Source organism: Chiloscyllium plagiosum, chromosome 19 (assembly GCF_004010195.1).
Source record: "Chiloscyllium plagiosum isolate BGI_BamShark_2017 chromosome 19, ASM401019v2, whole genome shotgun sequence".
Classification (NCBI taxonomy): Eukaryota; Metazoa; Chordata; class Chondrichthyes; order Orectolobiformes; family Hemiscylliidae; genus Chiloscyllium; species Chiloscyllium plagiosum.
Genome location: NC_057728.1, coordinates 43643458 through 43669984, shown reverse-complemented (window position 1 = coordinate 43669984; position 26527 = coordinate 43643458). Strand labels below are relative to the sequence as shown.

Here is a 26527-nt window from a genome sequence, read left to right as displayed (position 1 = left end):
GAACCAACTCTGAACACACTTCAGGGCTAGTACAACCTTTCTGAGGTATGGGGCCCAAAACTGTGCAGAATACCCCAGTTGTGTTCTGACCAGAGCCTGAAAGAGCCTCAGAAGTATATCCCTACTTTTATATTTTCCTGTTAACACTGATCTCTTTCAGTTCTTTCCTCTCACTTAACCCTGTTTATTACTTATGTCTTCTTTTGTAAACACAGAACCAAAGTAAATATTTAGCTATCGTGTGACGGAAGCTCCCCATTGTGAAGAGTTGTGATTATAAGATAATCTATTTGTTACAAAGTGTAGCAACATCAAGAAGGACCAAAGAAAAGAATAATAAATTTCTTAGTAATGACAGTACAAAGTAATTAGTAATGATCTTTTAATTATAAACTGCATTGCTGGGCATGTGATTTCATTGCTGATTTGCACAACGTTTACGTGAGCAGTTTCATATACTTATCTAATTTTTGGAAGAATGGTCAGATAAAAACTGGAATGCGAGTACATTGGGTGTGCTTTACTTCCTTGGTTACTATCTGGTGGTCGGCATTTGCTCAAATAACTGTATTGCTTTGAAGTACATTTTACTGCTATTGTGTGCATGTGAGTAAACTGTTTTCTGATATAATTACAACAGCTAAATAAAATTATACTGCTGCTGAATGTATTTGGGCATTGCAATTAGTTTCAAACTTCAATAATTTATTTTACCTGTAGATGGTGCTATTAAACCATAGTTAAAAATCACACAACGCCAGGTTATTGTCCAACAGGTTTATTTGGAAGCACTAGCTTTCAGAAAGCCGCTCCTTCATCAGGTGGTTGTGGAAGATAAGATCATGCTCACAGAATTTATAGCCAAAGGAGTCCAGTGTCATGGAGATGAGATACAGTAAACAATCTGAGATTAAAACTTTCTTCTTTTAAAATGGGATATGCTGGTTTCTGTTCTTTGATATGGAAATCCCAGAACTTCTTTGAAATTACATTCTCAAGATAGCTCAGCTTTTTAAATAATAGGTGTGAAGTCTGTCTGTGTCCCAATGCTATGTCAGACTAACAAATCCTCTGGATAGTTTTGTAGAGTTTTGCATAGACTCATGCAGTTTTGAGCAAAATGAAATGTAATTCTGCAAAAACAAATTCACGCCATAGGCTTATATGTGTGCGCATGGAGGAATGACAGATTGAGTGTGCATGTGAGTGTGTGGGTGTGAGTGCACGTGATAGAGTGTATGTGTATGTATGTGTGTGTTGTCACAAAGCTGATCCTTTTTTGCTAAAAGCTGTTCCTTTTTTCAAGGATACTGTGTCCTTGGTTGTTTTCAGAGGGGTCATAAACAGTTCCCGATTCCAATTAGACTAGTTTGGTACAGAGATTAAAGGGTATTGAGTGGCCTTTTTGTTTATATGTAAACAGATGAGACTTTAGGCCAAAGTGGTCATGTTTTAGAAGTGACCTGTATAATGAAAGGGGAGTGGTCAGCTCTCTAGCTGAGCAGTTCAGTCCAGAACTAGTTAGGAGTTCAGCTGTATGGAAATAGGCTCTCCTTCTGCCCTTCTAACTTCAACCTATCAGCATTTGTTCCATTTTTACTGTTTTTTTTAAGGACGTTTGCTTATTGGGGTTGTTGTCCATTTAGAACAGCATAATTAAGTCTCGTTAGGATAGATTGAGTTTTGTAGGGGTTCTTTATTCTGTTCTTTGTGTTTCATTGTGTAATTTTATGAATACATTTTTGTAGATTTTAAAACCTGGGAGTCAACCTAGCTAAATCACTCTGGGAAATTTTCACCGTACTGTAACAGAAACAAATTGCAATGTTATGGTCTGGGATGCCTGCTTAAGAATGTTTTGAGTGGTCTGGCCTAGTCCATAACAGTGTGTAAGTTTAGTTAAGTATATGTGTGAATGTGATGATGTGAGAGGGTGCGTGTGTTGGTGCGAGTGCGGGGGTGTATGAGTGTGCATGTGAGAGAGAGCTCGTGTATGAGGGAGGGTCTGCGCAGGTGGGTGTGCGTGAGAGAGAGAGAGAGAGTTGACACCGCACAACAATCACCAGGCGGAAGTGTTCCCTCCCAGTCAGGGAACACTTCAGTGGTCCGGGACATTCGGCCTCAGACCTTCGGGCGACGATCCTCCAAGGCAGACTTTGGGACAAGCATCAACGCAGAGTGGCTGAGCAGAAGCTCATAGCAAAGTTTGGTACCCATGGTAATGGCCTCAACCGGGACCTTGGGTTCATGTCACACTACAGGTGGCCCCACTGCACGATACACTCTCTCAAACACACACACTCCTACATAGTCACACACCAACACAGGCCCTCCCTCATAGAACACAAAATAATACAGCGCAGAACAGGCCCTTTGGCCGTCGCTATTGCGTCAACTCTGAACTAATCTACGCTCACCAACCTACACTATCCCATAATTATCCATATGCTTATCCAAAGATTGTTTAAATGCCCCTCATGTGGCTGAGTTAACTACATTGACAGGCACAGCATTCCACATCCTTACCACTCTCTGAGTAAAGAACCTGCCTCTGACATCTGTCTTAGATCTATCACCCCTCAATTTGCAGCTATGCCCTCTCTTACAAGCAAATGTCATCACCCTTGGAAAAAGACTTTCACTGTCCACCCTACCTAATCCTCTGATCACCTTGTGTGTCTCTATTAGCCTTCTTCTTTCCAAAGAGAACAGACCCAAGTCCCTCAGCCTTTCCACATAAGACCTTTGCTCCAGACCAGGGAACATCCTGGTAAATCTCCTCTGCAAGTTTTCCAATGCTTCCACATCCTTCCTGCACACAATACTCCAAGTCGAGTTTTGTAGAGTTGCAGCATGATATTACAGCTCCGAAACTCAATCCTTCTACCAATAAAACCTAACACACCGTATGCCTTCTTAACAGCATATCAACCTGGGTGGCAACTTTCAAGGATCTGTGTACATGGACACCAAGATCTCTCTGCACATCCACACCAACAAGAATCTTTCTATTGACCCAGTAATCTGCCTTCCCATTATTCTTCCCAAAGTGAATCACCTCACGTTTATCTGCATTGAACTCTATTTGCCACATTTCAGTCCAACTCTGTAGTTTATCCAAGTCTCCCTGCAACCTACAACATTCTTCCACACTGTACACCACTCCACCGATTTTAGTATTATCTGCAAACTTATTAAACTACCCACCTAGTCTGCGTCCAAGTCGTTTATAAAAATGGCAAACAGCAGTGGTCCCAAAACAGATTCTTATGGCACACCACTAGTAACCAGACTCCAGGCTGAATATTTTCCATCAACACCACTTGCCCTCTTACAGAAAGCGAGTTTCTAATCCAATCTGCTAAATCACTTTCAATCCCATGCCTCCGTATTTTCTCCAATAGCCCTACCATGTGGAACATTGTCAAAGGCTTTACTGAAGTCCATGTATACCACGTCAACTGCCCTACTCTCACCCACATGCTTGGTCACCTTCTTAAAAAAACTCAGAGTTTTGTGAGGCACAACCTGCCCTTGATGAATCCATGTTGACTATTTCCAATCAAATTGTTGCTTGCTAGATGATTTATAAATCCTATCTTTTACAATCCTTTCCAAAACTTTTCCTACAACAGACAAAAGGCTCACTGGTGAATAATTACCTGGGTCATCTCTACTGTCCTTCTTCAACAAGGGCACAACATATGCAATCCTCCAGTGCTCTGGTACTAAACCTGTAGACAATGATGACTCAAAGATCAAGGCCAAAGGCTCCAACATCTCCTCTCAAGCTTCCTAGAGAATTCTTGGATAAATCCCATCAGGCCCGGGGGACGTTTTCACTTTCACACCTTCTAGAATTGATAACACCTCCTCCTTACTAACCTCAATCCTGTCAAGTCTAACAGCCCGTATCTCAGTCTTCTCCTCTACAATATTCTGCTTTTCCTGAGTGAAAACAGATGAGAAATATTTGTTCAGCACCTCTCTAATCTCCACAGGGTCCACATACTACTTCCCACTTGATAGGCCCTATTCCTACTCTCATCATCCTTTTATTCCTACATATCTATAGAAAGCTTTAGTGTTCTCCTTTATTCTACCTGCTAAAGATTATTCATGTCCCCTCCTTGCTTTTCGTAATTCTCTCTTTAAATTCTTCCTAGCTACTCTAACTTTCCATTGCCTCATCTGAACCATCTTGCCTGAACGTCGCATAAACCTCCCTCTTCCACTTAACAAGACATACAATTTCTTTAGTAAACCTCGGATCCCTCACCTTATCACTTCCTCCCTGACTGACAGGAACATAGCTATCAAAGACATGCAATATCTGTTCCTTAAACCAGCTCCACATTTTGATTGTCCCCATCCCCTGCATTTTGCTGCCCATTCTGTGCCTCCTAAGTCTTGCCTAATCGCATCATAATTGCCCTTCCCCCATCTATAACTCTTGCCCTGTGGCATGTACCTATCCCTTTCCATCTCTAAACGAAATGTAACCGAATTATGGTCACTCTCTCCAAAGTGCTAATCTATCACTAACTCAAACACCTGGCCTGTTTCATTACCAAACCAGATCCAGTGCGGCCTGCCCTCTTGTCGACCCTTCAACATATTATGTCAGGAAACCCTCCTGCACACCTTGGACACAAACTGATCCATTTGACGTACTAGAGTTATAGCATTCCAGTCAATGTTGGGGAAGTTAAAGTCCCCGATAATGACTACCCTGTTCCTTTCGCTCCTGCCCAGAATCGATTTGCCAATCCTCTCTTCCACATCCCTGGAACTTCGCGGAGACCTATAAAAAACTCACAGCTGTGTGACCTCTCCTCCTGTTTCTAACCACAGCCCATACCACCTCAGTAGACGAGTCCTCGTCAAAAGTTCTTTCAGACTCCATTGTACCGTCCTTGACTAACAAAGCCACACCTCCCCTTTAGAAAGATCTAAACCCTGGAACCTGCAACATTCATTCCTGACTTTGCTCTATCCAAATCTCAGAAATGGCCACAACATTGAAGTCCCAGGTACCTAACCATGCTGCAAGCTCAGGTACTTTATTCCGGATACTCCTGGTGTTGAAGTAGACACACTTCAAACCAGCTTATTTGCCAGCACACTCCTATGACTGTGAAATCCTGTCCATGTCCTCCTTATTCTTATCCTCCTGTGTACTGCAACTACATTACAGGTTCCCATCCCCCTGCTGTGCTAGTTTAAACCCATCAGAATAGCACAAGCAAATTTCCCACCCAGGATATTAGTACCTCTCTGGTTCAAGTGAAAACCATCCTGGTTGTAGAGGTCCCATCTTTCCCTGAATGAGCCCCAATTATCCATAAACCTGAAACCCTCCCTCCTGCACCATCCCTGCACCCATGTGTTCAGCTGATATGTCTCCCTGATCTTCGCCTTGCTATCACATGGCACAGGTAACAATCCAGAGATAACAAATCTGTTTGTTTTCACTCTCAACTTCCACCGTAGCTCCTTGAAATCCTGCCTTACATCCCTGTCCCTTTTTCTACCTACATTGTTGGTACCTATGTGGACCACGACGTGGGGCTGGTCACGCTTTCCCTTCAGGACCCCAAATACCCGAACCGAGACATCACAGACCCTGGCACCTGGGATGCAGCACACCAACCAGAGTCTCTTTCATTCCCAACAAACCTTCAATCTGACCCACTAATTGAATCCCCAATGACTAACACTCTCCTCCTTTCCCCCCCTTCCCTTCTGTGCAACAGGGACAGACTCTGTGCCAGAGACCTGATCTCCAGTGCATTCCCCGGTAAGTCCCCCCCCCACCCAAAACAGCATCCAAAATTGTATCATACTCAAGCTCTCTCTCATATGCACACACATACACCCCCCCGCACTCACATCAACACACGCACTCTATCACACATACCCCATCACACTCACACGCACACACTTAACCAAGCTTGCACACATACACATATATATAAACACACACTCTATCACGTGCACTTACACCCACACGCACATAATGACAAACACACTCAATCTGTCGCTCCTACATGCGCACACATATAAGCCTATGGTGTGAATTTGTTTTTGCAGAATTACATTTTATTTTGCTCAAAACTGCATGAATTCAAAACTGTAAAACTATACAGAGGGTTTGTCAGTCTGACATAGTATTGGGACAGAGACAGACTTCACACCTATTATTTAAAAAGCTAGCTATCTTGAGAATGTAATTTCAAAGAAGTTCTGGGATTTCCATATCAAGAACAGAAACCAGCACATTCCATTTTAAAAGATGAAAGTTTTAACCTAAGATTGTTTACTGTATCTCATCTCCATGACTCTGGACTCCTTTGGTTATAAATTCTGTGAGCTTGATCTTAACCTCCATAACCACCTGATGAAGGAGCGGCTTTCCGAAAACTAGTGCTTCCAAATAAATCTGTTGGACAATAACCTGGTGTTGTGTGATTTTTAACTTTGTCCAACCCAGTCCAACACCAGCACCTCCGAGTCGTAGCTATTAAATCGTTAATTGTAAATGGGTTATCCAAACTTCCTGAGGCTGAGCAGACAATAATGGGTCACCAAAATGTGATTTGAAGGTCCAGTATATTTTTATTGATGGACTTGGTTTATATACTGTCAGTCAGTTGTTCAGTCATTTCTGCTAAGGTACCAGTTAGTTGTCAGGGAAAAAATAAATAATCAGGAAGTCCAGACATTATTTCCTGATATCAGGAAAAGGATACTATAACAAGGAGCTTGCCGGGGTGGAGAGTGGTTACAATTTTCAGAATCTTGCATTTGATTAGATTAAATTATTTACAGTATAGAAACAGGCCCTTCGGCCCAACAAGTCCACACTGACCCTCTGAACAGTAACCCACCCAGACCCATTCTCCCTGACTAATGCATCTAACACTATGGGCAATTTAGCATGGCCAATTCACCTGATCTGCACATCTTTGGACTGTGTGAGGAAACTGGAGTACCCGGACGAAACCCACGCAGACACGGGGAGAATGTGCAAACTCCACACAGACAGTTGTCCGAGGTGGGAATTGAACCTGGGTCCCTGGTGCTGTGAGGCAGCAGTGCTAACCATTGAGCCACCGTGCTGCCCCCAGGGTTTGGCAATTGGAGAGGAAGACTCAGTCCTGGACAACACAGACCTAGATTCTGGACGTAAGCTTGCTCACTGAGCTGGATGGTTCATTTTCAGGCATTTTTCACCATACTAGGTAGCATCATCAGTGAGCCTCTGGTGAAGCTGATGATGTTACCTAGTATGGTGATGAAGCGTCTGAAAATGAAGCTTCTAGCTCAGCAATAAACTTACATCCAGAACCTCAAGCCGAGCTACAAATCTTCTCAAATCTTGCTAACAGACCTAGATTATTTTTGTGACCTTGGAGGAGGACACTTGCTTTTGCTCGCTCTTTAGTGGGAAGTTTCATACCTTTTCTTAAAAAAAAAATTGGATTTGCTGTGCAATTGCTCAGTTTTCATTATTTGCACACCCACTAATAACACTGCAGTGTGTTGGATTTTACTGTACAGGACTGTGTCGGTGGTGTGTTAAAACTGGCAAAGTTGACACCAGGTTGTGAATCTGGTTTCAAGCTGTCAGCTTTGGAATGTCAGTGCATTAGCAGTGGTGCATAAATTTCCATCGAAGTGGCTTGTGAATTAGCATATGTTAATGACTAAATTAGGAGATAGTGACACAATCTTTCCTTATTCCATATTGGATCCATGTGTTTCCTGGTCCCTGAAACATTCCAGTGAAAGCAAGGTACCAACTGAGAGGCCAAAATTAATCTCAGAGAACGTTATTTACATTTATTGAGGAGATGCAGGCTTTCCTGGCCCAGCTAGCATCTATTACCTAACCCTAATTGGTCTTGAGAAGATGATGCTGTTCTGCCTCTTGAACCGTTGCAATCCCTTTAATGTAGGTGCGCCCACAGTACTCATCTTAATTGAGGAAAACAATTTTAATTATTACTTCAAGCTTTTTTAGATTACCGAAGAGCGAGAGATTTTAAGCTTACTTTTTTTTGCAATCATCTGTTTTCTCAGAAGGTTAATCTTTTTTGTAGAACTTACAACTGCCCAGTTATCGTTTGTTGATATATTTTGAATGGCTGTTTAAATTATTTTTATGTGGAATGCCATAACAGTAGAACTACAATGCTGTTTTGTTATCCTTCACTGGGGTGATATTCTGAAAATCAAGTCCTACTATCCCTGGAGCAATCACAAAAGTTAAAAAAATGTAATAAACTTCAAAAAAATCCAAAATGTATGTCTTTTAGACCTAGGTTTACAGAAAGCACGGACCAGGTTTCTCTACTTAACAATCAGTACTATCTATTGTAAATAAATAGATTATAGTTACAGGTAAACAATTATGAAATATCAACATATAACTCTACCAGCTAAAACTCTAACCCCTTATAGAATTTCCCTTATACACACATTCAGACAGATCCAAAAAAAAAGTGTCATTGGTGAAGGGAAAATCTCGGAAGATAATTCAATGTTCCTCTTCTTAGGGTTCACTGAGATGATCATTTTGCCTTGTCAGGTATGTTGCTTCTCAATCTACCTTTCCAGATTCTTATACTTGCTTTCAGGAGGTACAGGGCTATTAATTAACATTTTTCATGTCTCTGACTTAAGAGCCACAGCTTACAACAACTAATGAGGGAAAATAAATTGGCTTTCTTCAGACTTGAGGTATCTTTGACTGCAGAGAGAAGAAGAACTCCTTCCTTTCTGGTGGTCCAATTACTCCTGATTTAAGCATTCAAACCCACAAGCTGTTCAGCTGTCTGGGAGCGAATCACATAATTGTTGGAAGGCAGAAGAAATTTGTCATCAACTTGGCTTCAGCTTCCTCTATTGCTTGAAGAAACAACAGTGTTTTTTGCAGGTACAATGTGTCAGGTGTCTTAAAAAGTGCATCAATCCTTTCTACATCTTCCAATTCTTCCCTGTTTTAAAATAGTCCTTTTCCCATTTCAATCCACAATCAAAAATATAGAAAAAATAAATTGATACTCTTTTTACAATTTTGACCCAACAACAATGAAGGAATGGTGATTGACTTCCAAGTCAGGATGATGACTGCCCAAGAGAGAAATTTGCAGATGTCGCATTCTTATATATCTGTCACTCTTATCCTTCCAGATGGTAGTGCTTGTGCGTTTGGAAGTTGTAGTTTAAGGAGATTTGGTAAAATAACATTTTGCTGGTCCTAAACTTCCTTGTAATCTTCAGCACTAGTATTATCATTGTATTGTTAATTCACCGAAAATATTGGAGAAGTTAGGAAATTACCATTTTGTAGCATTTGATGAATTTACACTAATCTGCAGTAAATTGCACAGAAAGCTTTCTATTTTTAGTTTTATGACTTCTTCTGTCCTTTGAGTTTATTTACATAGCTGCACTGTTCAACAGCACATATGTTCTTGTGTTTGCACTTTTTAACTCCTACCTTTATCATGTTTGTTCATTGATGTCTGCGATTCATCTATCAAAGCACTTTCCTCTTTTCGAAGATTAAATTTGAGCACCTGACATCCTTCAACCCAAACCCACACTCAGTTATATTTTAGTCACTGGCTTGCCCTGAGACATGCAATTTTATGTTGTAATGGCATAATAAAAGTTTCATCATCAGTGTGTCTGAACCAGGAGAATCAGACATCTGTGTGAGAACGCAATAGGACCAAATACTGCCCTCAATAACAAATGTGCAAACCACACTGATTCTAAAAAGAATTGTGCATCTGATTACTGTCTATCCAAGTATACCATTGGAGATAACTTGCAAATTAATCAGTGTTTTGCAATGTTTCATTGTCTTCAGCAGTTAAAGGTGAAAGTGAGGGCTGCAGATGCTGGAGATCAGAGCTGAAAATGTGTTGCTGGAAAAGCGCAGCAGGTCAGGCAGCATCCAAGGAACAGGAGAATCGAGGTTTCGGGCATAAGCCCTTCTTGATTCCTGAAGAAGGGCTTATGCCCGAAATGTCGATTCTCCTGTTCCTTGGATGCTGCCTGACCTGCTGTGTTTTTCCAGCAACACATTTCAGTTCAGCAGTTAAAGCACCAGCAGTCCTCAACTATAAAAACTATGCATTCTTTCAGAGTGTCACAAGGTATCTTGCCCAGAGCTCTCATGGCAGGCATTATGCAATGACAGATAATTGTTTCAGAAAACAGATGTACTTCTTTGTGTGGATACTTTCTCAAGCAGCAGGCTCACATGGCTGGATTTTATGGCCCTTCCACATGTGTGTTTTCAATGGAGATTGCACATAATATCAGGTGGCCTGCCCCAATCTTCTTCAGGTTTGACCTGTTACCTGTCAACGAGGCAGCCCACCTTTAAACCTCGCTGGTCCCTGATCCAGTCTTTACCTTACAGGACAAGGTCTTCTCGCACTTGTTGTGATTTTTCTATTTAGAAGTGCTGCCTTAGCCAAAATGAAAGTGACATCTCATTGTTTCCTCACCACTCCATTTTGTTGGAGAGGGTGAATTTACGATGTCCTTTGAATAGCTTTGGTAAGGAAGAACTGCTTCTTCAGGTTTCAGTCCTAAAAATGGTGCTGTGATTGTGTTCATAGTTTAAAATTAGTTTACACTGCTCATGAATTAAAATCAATGAACTCTCCTTAAGACTTGAAAATATATTAAAGGATGGTATACACATCTCCAGCTTATAATACATTTCCTATGTATGGACTTCCCTGTGAACACCAAAGGTTAGCCTGCTGATACAGTCCCTACTGCTATAACGTGACAGTTGCATTCTTATATGACATTGTGCTATAGAAAACCACGCAATAAAGATAACAGGGCTTATGGAAAAAAAGAGGGTTGGGGCAGACCACCAAAAATACTACTCAAAATCAAAACAAATATAGTATTTAGCCTAGGATAGCCTAAAGGATAGCTTAGTTTAAAAAAATGTTAAATCCATATCTAATAATGAAATACTACAATAAATTTAACACTTTGAAAAAATTTGAAGATAACTCGATAGGGTGAGGAGGGTGGTTTTGAGGTTGCTGAGTTATTAAGGCAGGGACTGAGGGAATCATCATCATTGTCATCATCATCACCATCATCATCATCTTCAGGTGCACTTGTGGCTGTGGGGTTAGGACAAAAAATAGTTAATTTAGAAGTGGATGGCTGTGGTTCATAGTCTTCTGATTGTTTCTTGGGGGTTAGCTTAAAAAAGACGTTTAGTTTTTGCTGCTTTGCTATTTTTCATAAAGAAGCTGTTCATAGAGTGCCAAATAAGACCTTATTCCACAAACTGCTTTCCTGCTGCATTCTGCATTGTAATCATTGTCTTCTAAGAGCTGCAACTTCTTTTCAACTTCCCTCTGGAGAAGAGACAAAAGAGAAGTGGAAAACTCTCGTGGTGCTGCATCCTGGACTTCATCTTCCTTGTCTCCAGTTTCCATTTCCCCCTCAGGAACAAGTTGTTGTAGATCAGCTGTAGAGAGGTTTCACATTGGGAGTCAAGCAGCTCTTCAACATCCTCACTGTCTACTTCTTCAAATCCAACTTGCTTTGCAAGAGCAACATAATGTCCTTTGATTCTTGGAAGCTCCTTTGACGGTTCAAAACCTTTAAAATCATGAATAAAATCTGGGAGAAGCTTCTGCCAAATTGCATGCAAGCAGTCTTTACTGACATCCACTAGTATTGGCACCCAACAGCACAGTCATACAATCCTTTGCCACCTTAAAGCCTGGAGTGTGTGCTTTACTCTTAGAAATATAGGTTCTTGATGGAATTCGCTTCCAGTAGAAACCTTTCTCATCCAAACTGAAAATTTGATCTAAGTTGCAGCCTTCTTCCTCAATCAATGTTTTCACCATGGGAGGCAATTTTCCATTATGAAAAGCATAGCGGTTCTTAAAACCAGCAACCCAGCCACTACTAGCATTAAAGGCAGGCCCATCTGCAGGATCTTCAGCTTTTTTCTTTCGTTCTTCATAATTTGATAAGTCTTTTTCTTTTATGGTGAGAAAGCTGGTGCCAGATCACTTTTTAGCTTGACCTTCTATCCACACTAATGGGCTTTCCACTTTTAAAAAAAAGGTGGGCGGCACGGTGGCACAGTGGTTAGCACTGCTGCCTCACAGCGCCAGCGACCCGGGTTCAATTCCCGCCTCAGGCGACTGACTGTGTGGAGTTTGTACATTCTCCCCGTGTCTGCGTGAGTTTCCTCCGGGTGCTCCGGTTTCTTCCCACAGTCCAAAGATGAATTGGCCATGCTAAATTGCCCGTAGTGTTAGGTAAGGGGTAAATGTAGGGATATGGGTGGGTTGCGCTTCAGCGGGTCGGTGTGGACTTGTTGGGCCGAAGGGCCTGTTTCCACACTGTAATGTAATGTAATCTAATCTAATGTAATCTAATCTAAAAAAATCTAATCACACATTTAGAAGGTGCTTCATCTCCTCAAGGAGCTTTGACCGTGATCTCACAGATTTGCTCACACTCAGGCTTATTCCAGCAATGCAGTTTGCTTTAATTTTTCTGCATTGTCTCTAATGGTGTGTAATGTAGAGTCCTATATTCTTGTTACACGAACAATATCACATGTTCTTTCATTACCTTCAAAATGCTTTGTAACATCTAGCTTCTCTTCAAGGATTATGGCCTTTCTTTTACGTTCACCGCCCACAATTTTACTACCAGGATGCTTCTTGTAAACATTTTTGTTACCTTGTCCTCCCATATTTTTGGGTAGCACAGCAAAATTTGCAAAACAAAGAACGAAAATGGTGAAGTATCCCTCAGAAAGCACTTACGAAACACACGAGTCAACTGGTCACATGATGTCGATGCAGAGAGTCTTGTGTAAACATTGTATTCCTCAGCACTTAAAGTGTGGATGGAATCACATAATTGCCAACACATGGGAAACTTCACATTTTACAAACAAAGTTCACCTATTCATCAATCATGTTACAACCAATTCGCATTGACCAAACACATGTAATTGCAGAAAGGACTGTATTTGGAATGAGGTTTGTCTTGGATAATTTAGGACAATCCTAGAATTGACTAGAGCAGAAAACTTGAAAACATTTAAATATCAAAACTACAACTGGATTAACAATATTCAACATGTTATATGTATTAAGTTCTGCAAATGGTTAAATCAAAATCATCGAGTTATTACTATTATTACATTACTGCTTGCCTGAAATGTTGCATTCTTCAAATCATGTTTCAAGAGTTCAGCTTTTTGCAGTTTTATTAAATGATGAATTTTCTTTTCAGTATGGATGCAAGGGCAACTGATAATTGGCAAAATAAGCAAGTTGAGCAGAAGAGGTCCCCTGTCTTACAGTGTTCATTTCTGTGTGAACACTGACACAATATTATTGGTTAGATGAGTTCTGATGCTGAGCATAATCACTAGCTGTGATGGAAGCAACTGATTGTAGTTGGGAGCAGATAGGCAGGTTCGTGACACAGTGTCAGCATGAGCTTTATTCACAGATGATCTTTGTAATTTCAGCAGCTTCTCCCTTTATTTTTACATTAGACTTCAATTCCAGTGGCTATTATAAAAGGGGTAGTGAATTTTATCTTTAGATCAAACACATACTTGTGAGAACATGCTGTTAACATCAGCTGCTGCTACAGAAGACCATAGGCAAGAAAATGAAAATTTAATTTGCACGTAGCAATGAATCATATATTACAGGATTTGGAATGAACTGAGCTTTGTATATTTTTACATTTGTGTACACTTGTGGATTACATTTCTGTTGCTTCCAGTATGATTTTTTCTGAAATGAGCACGGGTGCTGACTCTGTTAAGGTTCATCCACCAAATGGAACACGATTTTGTACTTTTCAGGTAAGCACAATAATAGTAACAAAATGTACATCTTAAATGATCATCTCTTCAGGATTATGTAAAACAGCAGGAAATCAACAAAATGGTATCAGAAGTACTTTTCCAGTGTGCTATGTATTTTAATTTAGTATTGTGGTTTTTATTAAAGAATGAGTTTTTTTCACTAGTCTGAGAGATGGCATTTTTGAAGGACTGAAGGCTGCATGAACAACTTGATTTAATTGATATATAACCGTGGTGGAGAAATTTTGAGATAAATACAATAATGCAAATCATTAACATTTTAAAAAGATTTTCTTTGTAGCCATGAACTAAGTCGTGCACCCTCTGAAATTGAATTTGTCTTTGTAGAATAATTCAGCTACATCACATCTGTTGTCCATTTTGTGATTTTTGTCTCATGCTTTATAATTGGATGGTAAGATTGTCAGAGATTTTTTAAACCCTATGAAGTTCAGAGAAAATGTCTCGACAATTTTGTATGGAGCTACATAAGGTTATTATTTAAGTTTTTCTTGTGTGGTTCTTTTAAATAAAACATGCCTTCAGTAACTCTTGCTGTTTTTAGGAAATTTTTGTTTTGTGGAGAATTGGGATCATTTTGAAGAAATGTCTAATTTATTCAGCTTCCATTGCTAAGCTGCATAATAACTACAAAGATACTGACATTTCACCAGTGCAACAAAATTAATCTTTGCTGTAAGAGGAGATAATGTTGCAGAAAACAAAATGCAAGGTAGATTGAAAATACTGAATGATTTCTGTGGGCTACTCTGCATCAAGGAAATCTGGTGTATGATATGCTGCTATTTTATATGATATCCCTTAATATCTTGTACGTTAATTTCAAATCTAAGCAGTTGGGCTGATGTATGTCTGATTGTACTAGTGTTGGCATGGTGGCTCACTGAATAAACTGCTGCCTTGCAGTTCTAGGGACCTGGGTTTGATTCCACCCTCAAGATGATTCTATATTTGGGGTTTGTACATTCTCCCATGTCTGTGTGGGTTTCCTCCCACAGTTGAAAGATGTGCAGATTAGGTGGATTGGCCATGCTAACTTGCCCATAATGATTTGCAGACTAGGTAGATTAGCTATGGAAAATGCAGGGTTACAGAGATCGGGTAGGGATGCAGGTTTGGGTGGGATTGATTAAGGAATTTATGCTTAAAGTTTGTTATTAATTTGCAGTAAAATCTATTCTGAAGTTGTAAAGAATGCTATGTCTTGTGAATTTAGTAAATAAAGGACATAATGATATTACGATTTTGAAAGTGTAAGTGTTACATCCTGTACTAGCAGCTAATGATGAAAAGTGGTTAATTACAGTGTAACAGAAGTAAATCATCTTGATGTGTTGAATCTGATCTATTTTCATCAGTTTTGTTTGTTGTTTATTCTTAGATATCCCGACTATAACCAAATTTTGACCATTGACAGTTGAAACATATCAGCCTTATCATAGTGAAAGCATAGTTTATCAAGGCAAAGTAATTAATTCTAGTCAAATTGTGAAAAATTGTAAATACACAAAAACGTACTATTGATATTTATATTTATATGTCCTACTCAGAAATAATATATTTTTAAATTAAAAATGTGCTCCTTTTGTCCTTCTGATCTTTCACATTGCTGTAGACTATTCAATTCTTAGCAAATGGGCAGATTGCATGTTCCAAAATTTTTTTTTGATAGCTCTGTGTAAAGGATCTCTAGAAGGAAATGAAAGAAATATTATTTAACAAGTATTAGTCCTTTCTTTATTTGAAACTGTTGTTTCTGCTTACTAGTTGCCATTTATCAAACATCAGCAGAGATAAATTTCTAAAGACCCCTGTACAATTCATTGTCACTTGGAGAAGTAAGGCTTTAAAAGGGTTAAACACAAATCATATCAGACTAAACTGTTGAGGGTGTTTGAAAAATAAAGGATTGATCGTGGTGAAGTTGATGTTACATTTATGGACTTTCAAAGTGCACCTAATAAAGTAACTGTAACAATGCTGTCACTTTAACAAGGTTATTTTGTCTGTGGGTTTTTTTCAAGAGAGGTTATAACGGCGAAGGTGCTGAAATGTCTGGAAATGTCAACTCTAACAATTGCAGTTCTCCCAATTCAGGTTTTGTTTCTAGTTTGGTTTAGCTGTAACAGTGAGAAGCTGCTGCAGTCCAGAGAAAGGTTCCAAGGTTTAGCAGATAATTCTTGATTGACTTTTCTCTCTGAAATATCTCCCTGGAAGAACTGAGTTCAAATTTACCTTTTGCCAAGGAGTGTGTTTATGGGATGTTACAGGAATTGGAACAGCTCCTTAGTTAAGTTGCTGTATCAAGTCGGTTGAGTTTTCAAATAGTTAAGTTATTCTAAATTCTATCTTCTTTTGTTTGTGTTTCAACTGTAGCGTTTAAATAAACGCTGTTTTGCTTAAAGCCAAGTGGTTTGACCAGTTGTATCACACTTGGAACATCCACTCCACATCTACGTTTAAAATAAGAAAAACTTTAGGGTGCAGGCTACCTTCTTGAAATACTTTGAGGGGGTCTGGCCTGGTCCATAACAGATTGGATGAAATCAATTTTGTCATTTCAATTTGGGATTAGGGTTGTTGACAGCGAGTGGTAGTTATTAATGTCTTTTGTTCAATGTGTTGAATTTGGTTGTTTTTAAAATGTTTGGTGTAGTAATGGTACTATCAATCACCAAGAGTTTTCTGGGGGTGGAAGAAGTGACTTTGGGCCTTTACAAAAGGTGAACAAGGCAAAGCTGCTGGAATTGACAGACAAGCTGGAGTTGGAGTTACCTTCATCTGTGCCAGAAGGAGAGATAATTACAGCAATAGCTCAGCATTTAAATTTACTGGAAATGCCATTGTAATCTTTGGAAATGGCTAAAATTCAACTGAAAATGAAGCAGCTTGGGTTAGAGACAAAAGAAAAATAAATAGAAAAAGAAACGAAATAGTTTGAATTATGGTTAAAAGCATTGTAAAGAGAAAAAGAATGAATCGCTTTAGCAGAACAAAAAGGAAAAGAAAGGAAAGGGAGAAAGAGGGGGAATTTGAACTTCGTAAATTGGCACTTTGGTAGGAAGGTTGGCTGAAAAGGATGGAGGTTAAGGTAGTGTTACGACTCGGAGTTAACCCCCCTCTGCTAATTTAAACCTGCAACACAGAAATTATTAGCTCATGCTGTAATCTATTAAAATTCGAGAGGCCAAGAACTATCCTAAAAGTCACTATTTAAAGTACAGAAAATATAAAAACTTTCTTCTTTAAGTCTAACATAGAATATTAACTAACAACTATTTACAACTGCTTTCTCTAACCTATCTTTTACTTTCTCTTCGACAATACTGGTCCGATAAAACACCCAATTAAGATTTACCAAAAAACTAAATGTCAAAACCAGCCAGCTGTCAAATTTTCTCTTTGTATCTTCCCCGTCTTCTTTTTTTCTTCTTAGGACTTCTGTTTCACAGGTTGTTGGGAGATAAAGATACCTTTAAGACAACTATTCTGCAGGCAGTCTGCATATGTTGGTGGTTTGGCAGTTCTCCCCCAACTGTTCAATTTGTTTAATGTTTATACTGCAAAGCATCAGATCGTTTCATCATTTTAATGTTGTAAGATTACCAAATTCAAACTTGATTGGAGTCTAGTATCTTGGGGCATAATTTAAACTGATTGGCTAAATTTGAATTTGTTTTTGTCTCATAGCAACATACTGCTAGCTGCTGGACCAAATGTTACATTGTAAATTCTCCAGCACTCTGTGTGCTTGCCAAGTCCTTCAACTCTCTCAAAGGTACAGTACTCCTGACACCTTCACAACAGTAGAAGGTAGGCTTCGTGAGGAAGATAATGAAGATGAGGAAATCCATTACAGCCACACGCCTGGTGGGGATCTGTTTAAATATATTCAAGTATTTCCTAAATTTGATGAGAAGCCTTTTTCATCTCATTTAAGACGGTGGCTAAACAAATGAAGTGGCCAGTGACCATGTGAGTTTTGTTGATCCAAACAAAGCTAGTAGGTAGAGCTAGTGAGGTATTTGCATCACCTATCAGAGCAGGCATCTGGAGAGTTGGAGGAAGTGAAGAAAGCCATCTTAAGTGCATATGAGCTTGTGCCAGAAGCCTGCAGGCAACATTTCAGGAATCTAAAGAGGAACCCTGGTCAAACCTACATTGAGTTTGAAAGGATCAAACAAAGCAATTTTGATAGGTGGATAAGGCAGTAAAGATAGAGCAAACCTATGACCGTCTTGGACAGACGATTATTTGGGAGGAGTTCAAAATTCAGTTCTTGAGGTAGTGAGAACTCATGTGGAAGAGCAGAGAATTAAAACGGCAAGATAAGCAGCTGAAATGGCTGATGGTTATGAGTTGATTCATAAATCAAAGTTTGGCTTCCAGCATCAATTTAAATCCATGAGGGATAGAAATTGGGGAAAAAATGGGATCCTCACATGGTAAGGGCAGTGCAGATAATAAAGATAGCTCACCACAGGGTAAAAAGGAAACCAATGAAAGGGATAGAAAAGTTAAAAAGATCCGATGTTTTCACTGCAATAAAGTGCGCCACATGAAATCACATGAAGATGGGTGCAGGAAAACTGGATAAGCTAGTGAATTTTATTGAAGTGGCAATGGAAAGCACAGTGGAGGGTAAAAGCTGCACCAGAATGTACAACCTGGTTGGAGGTTGGTTAAGGAGGAAGTGCCAGATATTCTTAAACCATTTACTTGTGAAGGTAAGGTTTATTCACAAAGGCCAGGAGCAGCAGGTAAAACGTTGATAGCATTAAGAGATACAGGAACATGTCAATCTTTGATGTTGAGAGATGAGGAGATATATAACTCAGAAGGACTGTTCCCACAAAAGGTGCTCGTATATGGAATTCATGGGTGAGACAATAAGTGCTTAGTTATGTAAAAAGAGGTTAGAATGTCCAGTGAAAAGTGAAGAAGTGATGGTAAGAGTACTGGAAAACCTCTTGGGTCCAGGAATGCAATTTGTCCTTGCTAACAATATAGCTGGGTCACAGGTAGGAGTGTGCTTACTGTGGTTGAAAAACCAGTGGAGAATCAGTCAACTGTGGATTACAGCAAGTATATCCTGGCATTTTTCCTGACTGTGTGATAGGGTCATAGAGTTATAGAGATGTACAGCATGGAAACAGACCCTTTGGTCTAACCTGTCCATTCCGACCAGATATCCCAACCCAATCTAGTCCCACCTCCAGCACCCGGCCCATATCCCTCCAAACCCTTCCTATTCATATACCCATCCAAATGCCTCTTAAATGTTGCAATTGTACCAGCCTCCACCACATCCTCTGGCAGCTCATTCCATACACGCACCACCCTCTGCGTGAAAACGTTGTCCTTTAGGTCTCTTTTATATCTTCCCCCCTCTCACCTTAAACCTATGCCCTCTAGTTCTGGACACCCCGACCCCAGGGAAAAGACTTTGCCTATTTATCCTATCTATGCCCCTCAAAATTTTGTAAACCTCTATAAGGTCACCCCTCAGCCTCCGATGATCCAGGGAAAACAGTCCCAGCCTGTTCAGCCTCTCCCGAATGCTCAAATCCTCCAACCCTAGCAACATCCTTGTAAATCTTTTCTGAACCCTTTCAAGTTTCACAACATCTTTCCGATAGGAAGGAGACCAGAATTGCACGCAATATTCAAACAGTAGCCTAACCAATGTCCTGTACAGCTGCAACATGACCTTCCAGTTCCTGTACTCAATACTCTGACCAATAAAGGAAACCATACCAAACGCTTTCTTCACTATCCTATTTACCTGCGACTCCACTTTCAAGGAGCTATGAACCTGCATTCCAAGATCTCTTTATTCAGCAACACTCGCTTGCCATTAAGTGTATAAGTCCTGCTAAGATTTGCTTTCCCAAAATGCAGCACCTTGCATTTATCTGAATTAAACTCCATCTGCCACTTCTCAGTCCATTGGCCCATCTGGTCAAGATCCTGTTATAATCTGAGGTAACCCTCTTTCGTTGTCCACTACACCTCCAATTTTCGTGTCATCTGCAAACTTACTAACTGTACCTCTTATGCTCGCATCCAAATCACTTATGTAAATGACAAAAAGGTAGAGGACCCAGCACCGATCCTTGTGGCACTCCACTGGTCACAGGCCTCCAGTCTGAAAAACAACCCTCCACTGCCACCCTCTGTCTTCTACATTTGAGCCAGTTCTGTATCCAAATAGCTAGTTCGCCCTGTACTCTGTGAAATTTAACCTTGCAATCAACCCATGGGGGACCTTGTCGAATGCCTTACTGAAGTCCATATAGATCACATCTACTGCTCTGCCCTCATCCATCCTCATTGTTACTTCTTCAAAAAACTCAAATCAAGTTTCTGAGACATGATTTCCCATGCACAAAGCCATGTTGACTACACCTAATCAGTCCTTGCCTTTCCAAATACATGTATATCCTGTCCCTCAGGATTCCGTTCAAAAATTTGCCCACCACCAATGTCAGGCTCACTGGTCTATAGTTCCCTGGCTTGTCCGTACCACCCTTCTCAAACAAATGCATCACGTTAGCCAACCTCCAGTCTTCCGGCACCTCACCTGTGACTATCGATGATACAAATATCTCAGCAAGAGGCCCAGCAATCACTTCTCTAGCTTCCCACAGAGTTCTAGGTTATACCTGATCAGGTCCTGGGAATGTATTCACTTTTATGCATTTCAAGACATCCAGCACTTCCTCCTCTGTAATATGGACATTTTGCAAGGTGTCACCATCTATTCCCCTACATTCTATATCTTCCATATCCTTTTTCACAATAAATACTGATGCAAAATACTTGCTTAGTATTTCCCCCATTTTCTGCGGCTCCACACAAAGGCCGCCTTGCTGATCTTTGAGGGGCCCTATTCTTTTTCTAGTTACTTTTTTGTCCTTAATGTATATGTAACAACCCTTTAGATTCTCCTTAATTCTATTTTCCAAAGCTCTCTCATGTCCCCTTTTTTGCCCTCCTGATTTCCCTCTTAAGTGTACTCCTACTGCCTTTATACTCTTCTAAGTATTCACTCAATCTATCCTGTCTTTACCTTACATATGCTTCCTTCTTTTTCTTAACCAAACCCTCAATTTCTTTAGTCATCCAGCATTCCCTATACCTACCAGCCTTTCCTTTCACCCTAACAGGAATATACTTTCTCTGGAATCTTGTGATCTCATTCCTGAAGGCTTCCCATTTTCCAGCCATCCCTTTAACCTGCGAACATCTGCCACCAATCAGCTTTTGAAAGTTCTTGCCTAATACTGTCAAATTAGCCTTTCTCCAATTTAGAACTCCAACTTTTAGATCTGGTCTATTCTTTTCCAATGAGGTCACAAAGTCAGCAGTTGAAACAGGAGAAGATAGCGAAGAATATAGAAAAGGAAGTTGAAGTAGAATGATCAAAAACCATGTTTGACCGAATGGTTGAAACAAAACAGAAACAGGTGGCAGAAAAAGTGGATATTTTTAGCTCAGAGAAATTAAAAGAGTTACAACAGAAATATGAAAAACTGAAGCAATTGTATCAAAAAGCGTACATGAAAGGAGAATCTGAGTATATCGCCGAGTGATAATATCTTAAAAGAGGATGTCTTAGTGAGGAAATGGAGACCATCATATATTCAGGCAGATGAGAAATGGGTGGAAGTTCATCAAATCGTATTACCAGTGGTTTAAAGAAAGGTGGTGTTGCGGGTAGCGGCTGAATTACCAGGGAGGTAACTTAGTAGTAAGACAAATTAAAGCTGAAATACGAAAACATTTTATTGGCCTGAACTGCACAAGGATGTAGTTGAATTTTGCCAGACGCATCATACATGTCGGTTAGTTAGAAAATCGCAGGCAGTAATAAAATCCACACTTTTAATATCCATTCAGTTATTTGAGGAACCATTTACAAGAGTCTTAACTGATTGCATAGAATGCCTACCTGAAACAAAAAGTGGGAATCAGTATTTGTTAACAATAATGGACGTGTCCGCTAGATTTCTAGACACCATTCCATTGTGCAACACCACAGCTAAAAGCATTGGAGAAGAGTTTTTCACGAGATATGGGCTACCCACAGTGATACAATCAGACCGAGGGTCAAATTTTACATCAAAATTATTCAAGGAAGTTATGGACAGCTTGGGAATAAAACAATTCAAATCTACTGTGTGCCATCCAAAATCCCAGGGAGTGCTAGAAGGGTGGCGTCAGACATATAGACCATACTAAGGGCTTATAGTCAAGATTATCCAGATGATTGGGATACAGGAATTATGTTTGTACTTCTTCCCATCAGAAATTCAATACGTTTTAATTAGTTTTTGGGCAGGAAGTATGAGGACCGCTAAAATTGATTAAGGGGAAATTGGTGAGTCAGAGTTCTGAGACATATTTGGACTATGTGTCAGATTTTCAGCAATGGTTAAATAGAATGGGGGAGTTGGCTGGACAGCACTGAAAAATATCACAGCATATAATGAAGCAGGAAACAGACAAGAAATCAAAAACTCGCAATTTTGCTATTGGAGATAAAGTGTTAGAGTTACTTCCAGTGATAGGTGAACCTTTATAAGTAAGATTTAGTGGATCTTATTAAATCAAAAGGAGATTAAATGAGGTAAACTATTTGATAGGGGCTCTCGATAGAAATAACTCCCACAGAGTGTGCCATATTAATATGCCCAAAATGTATTTTGATAGGGAAGGAAAGCAAAAGGAGAATGTGTTACTGGTTACAACAGAGTGAAGAACGAAGTTCAGAGAATTCTGAATTGAACATTTCTCAAATTACATTGGATAATGAGGAAGTTGTCAAAAATTAGAATAAATTATTGAGTTACCTTCCAGAGGAAAATCGAAATGACCTGAAAGAATTATTGCTATCACATGGGGAGATATGTAGAAATTAGTTGGGAAGTACTAATCTAATTTTGCATGATGTGGATATCGGAAATGCTATTCCCATTAAAAAAAACATCCTTATAGATTTAATCCCTTAAAGTCGGTTCAAAAAGTGATTGAACACAGGCTCCAAGTCGACATATTTAAAGTAGGTTGCAGTGACTGGAGCTCACCTAGAGTAATGGTGCCAAAACCAGATGGTACCCAATCATTATGTGTGGACTATTGCAAAGTCAGTGCAGTTACAAAGTCTGATTCACATCCAATTCCATGTTTGGAAGACTCTGCTGAAAAGGTGGAACAAGCAACGTATATTTCTAAGTTGATTTACTCTGAGGATACTGGCAGTTTCTTTTGTCCGAAAGAGCGAAGAGAATTTCAGCTTTTGTAGTATTTAATGGACTGTATCAATTTAAAGTCATGCCATTTGGTAAAGCCAGCCATATTTCAAAGGTTAACCATTAAAGTAATTTCTGGATTACCAGTTGTGTGGTTTGCCTCGATGACCTGGTGATTTTTAGTCACACATCGAAGGACCATTTGCAGTATTTATTAGAATTATTCAATTGACTTTGGGAGGCAAGCCTGGTGATATACCTGGCTAAGAGTGAATTCGCCATGCTCAAGTCACATTCCTGGGTCATTTTATCGGACATGGACAGATGGTCCCATGGAATGTGAAAACAAAGGTTACTGGGGAGTTTTCCACACCATCGATGAAAAGAGTAGTATTACGATTCCTGGGATTGAGTGGGTTTTATCGGAAATTCATTCCAAATTTTAGCAGTGTGGCTGCTCCATTCACTGAATTATTAAAGAAATGCAAGAAATTTCAGTGCATGGCAGACCATCAGAAGGCATTTGACAGCCTGAAAGCTGTGATAACCACTGCCCCAGTATGGGCCACACATAATTATGCAAAGCTATTCAAGGTGGCTATCGATGTGAGTGATGTGAATGTCAATGCTGTACTCTTACAAGAAAATGATCAGAAGTTGGCAAGGCCTATTGGATACCAACTGCCCTGTGGTTAACCACTTCAATTCCCTCTCCTACTTCCCAAAAGACATGCAAGTCTTGAGCCTCCTTCACCACCAAATTAAATCCACCCACCAACTGGAAATAAAATGTCTCATCTTCCACCTTGACACCCTCCAACCACATGGCATCAACATTGACTTCTCCAGTTTCCAAATCTCCCCTCCCCCCACCTCATCCCAGATCAAACTCTCCAACTCGACACTACCTTCTTGACCTGTCCTATCTGTCCATCTTACTTCCCACTTATCTGTTCCATCCTCCCCACCGACCTGTCACAATTACCTCCCACCGGCATCCACCTATCGTCTTCCCACCTACCTCCGCCCGCTCCAGCCACATCCCACCTCCTATTTAACTCTCAGGCCCCTTCCCCCTCCACATTCCTGATGAAGGGCTTATGTTCGAAATGTCAAATCTTGTGCTCCTCGGATGCTGCTTGACCCGCTGTGCATTTCTAGTGCCACACTTTTTGACTTGGATATTTCTCCATGAAATTGAATATTCATCAGCAGGAATATTCGACAATTGAGAAGGAGAATTTGAGCTTGGTGTTGGTGTTACAACATTTCAACCTTTATGTTGCCAGTAATTTGTTTGAGACAATCATATATACTGCTCATAACTCATTAAAGTCTTTCGGAGAAATTTGAGGACAAAATTCGAGATTGTTTAGTTGGAGCTTATTATTGCAGGCATTCGATTTGAAAATTATACATGTGGTAGGACGAGAAAATGTAATTGCTGACACTTTGTCGAGATTTTGACAAAAAAATGGAGGTGTTCGGTGACAGGAGTAAACAGACTGAAATAGAATGTAGTAGTGCATGATTGCATGGTTATAGTCAATGCAATGTAGATTTATTGTAGTGTACTAACAGAGTAAGACTTGGGTTTAAAATCAAGCCATCTTTGTACACTGATGGTTCAATTTTTATAAGGGGGAAAGTGTGACAATGCTGTAACTTTAACAAGATTATTTAGTCCTTGGCTTGTTTTAAAGAAAGGTTGTAAAGGCAGTGTTTCTGGAAATGCCTACTTTAACAATTGCTAGGGAGTGGTCAATTCTTCCAGTTCAGCTTTTTTTTCTTAGTTTGATTTAGTTGTAACAGTGAGAAGCTGCTGCAGTCCAAAGAAAGATTCCAAGCTTCAGCAGATGATTCTTGACTGACTTTTCTCACTGAAATCCCTCCTGCCTGCAAGAACCGGCCTTTGAATTTACCTTTTGTCAAAGCATGTGTTCATGGATGTTATGGGAATTGAAACAGCTCCTTAATTAAGTAGCTGTATTGAGATGGTTGAGTTTTCAAACAGTTAGGTTACTCTAAATTCTGTTTTCTTTTGTTCGTGTTTTAACAGCAGCATTTAAGTAAATGCCGTTTTGCTTAAAGCCAAGTGGTTTGACCAGCTGCATCACACCGGGAATGTCCACTTCCCATCTGCCTTTAAAATAAGAAAACATTCGAGTCCAGGCTACCTTCTTGAAATATCTTGAGGATCTGGTCTAGTCCATTACATAACACATTTATCAGACATATCAGATAATGAAAAGTCATCCACTAAATGGATCGTAGTTGAGTGAAGATTAAGAGGTAGACAATAGAGTTGAAAAGTTACTTTTCTAATGGTAGTATGATAAATATCTAACGGGATCGCTCAGGGTTGGTAGAGGGCTCATTATTTTTGTTAAATATAAATGATATGAATTTTGGTATAAGGGGTACAAAAGTCACAGATGATATTAAATTTGATGGAATAGCAGAATGAACAAGATTATAGTAGACTACAATAGGACTTACATAGGTAAAATGGACAGATACATTCAATTTATTATAGATACATGTGAAATAATGCATTTTGGGGGAAGCAACATGGAGAGATACCATTATAAGGTGTGTTCAAATGCAGACACCTGGTGTACACATTTACATAGATTGATATAGCAAGTATAAAGGAATTATTTCCTCTGGTAAGTAACGTTATGAAGTTGTAAGTGCACTGTACCTTTAAGAGAGATGAACAGCTAGCAAGCACTTAGAAAAGCACAGAGAGTCTGGAACAAGGTAATGTAACATTTAGACAAAACAGCTATAGTAGTTGGGTTGCCATGAGACAAAAACAAATTCAAATTCTGCCAATCAGTTCAAATTATGCTCCAAGATACCAAACTCCAATCAAGTTTGAATTTAGTATTTTGATAATATTGAATCCAATGAAACAATCCAATGTTTTGGGGTATCAAAACTGAATATTTTTGAACAGTTGAGGGAGTACTGCCAAAAGACAAACAGATGTAGGCTGCCGGTTTAAGAGCTCTTGTAAAGGTACCTGTCTCTGGAAAAAGTTTGTACAGAAGAACATAAAAACCGACCTGGAGAGAGAATTTACAGAGAAAATATACAGAGGAAACTACAGAACAAAGCTGACTGGTTTTGAAACATGATTAATGTTTTTGTAAATCGTAATGAGGATTTTTTTTCATCAGACCTGCATTGTACACAGGGAGGTAAAAGATAGGTTTTTTTTTTATAGATATTTTTATTAGAAATTTAACATTTTTACAAGTTTACAAAAATAAACAAAACTCTCAGATATAAACATTGATATACAATTAGCTCAAATATACAATAGCCAAAATTT

General features: G+C 39.6%; 1 protein-coding gene across 9 annotated transcripts in view; it reads left to right on the top strand.

Annotated features, from left to right (window-relative positions):
• The window catches only part of ppfia2 (PTPRF interacting protein alpha 2), a 540387-nt gene that overhangs the window by 80059 nt on the left and 433801 nt on the right, over nucleotides 1-26527 (top strand). Inside the window, exon 1 of one of the 9 annotated variants that reach the window (XM_043709679.1) lies at nucleotides 13494-13909. The exons of the other annotated variants lie outside the window; for them this stretch is intronic. Within the exon in view, the coding sequence (XP_043565614.1) occupies nucleotides 13829-13909 (81 nt within the window). The 5' untranslated portion in view covers nucleotides 13494-13828. Of the gene's footprint in view, nucleotides 1-13493; nucleotides 13910-26527 lie in introns of those variants that run through there. 9 annotated transcript variants of the gene reach the window in all.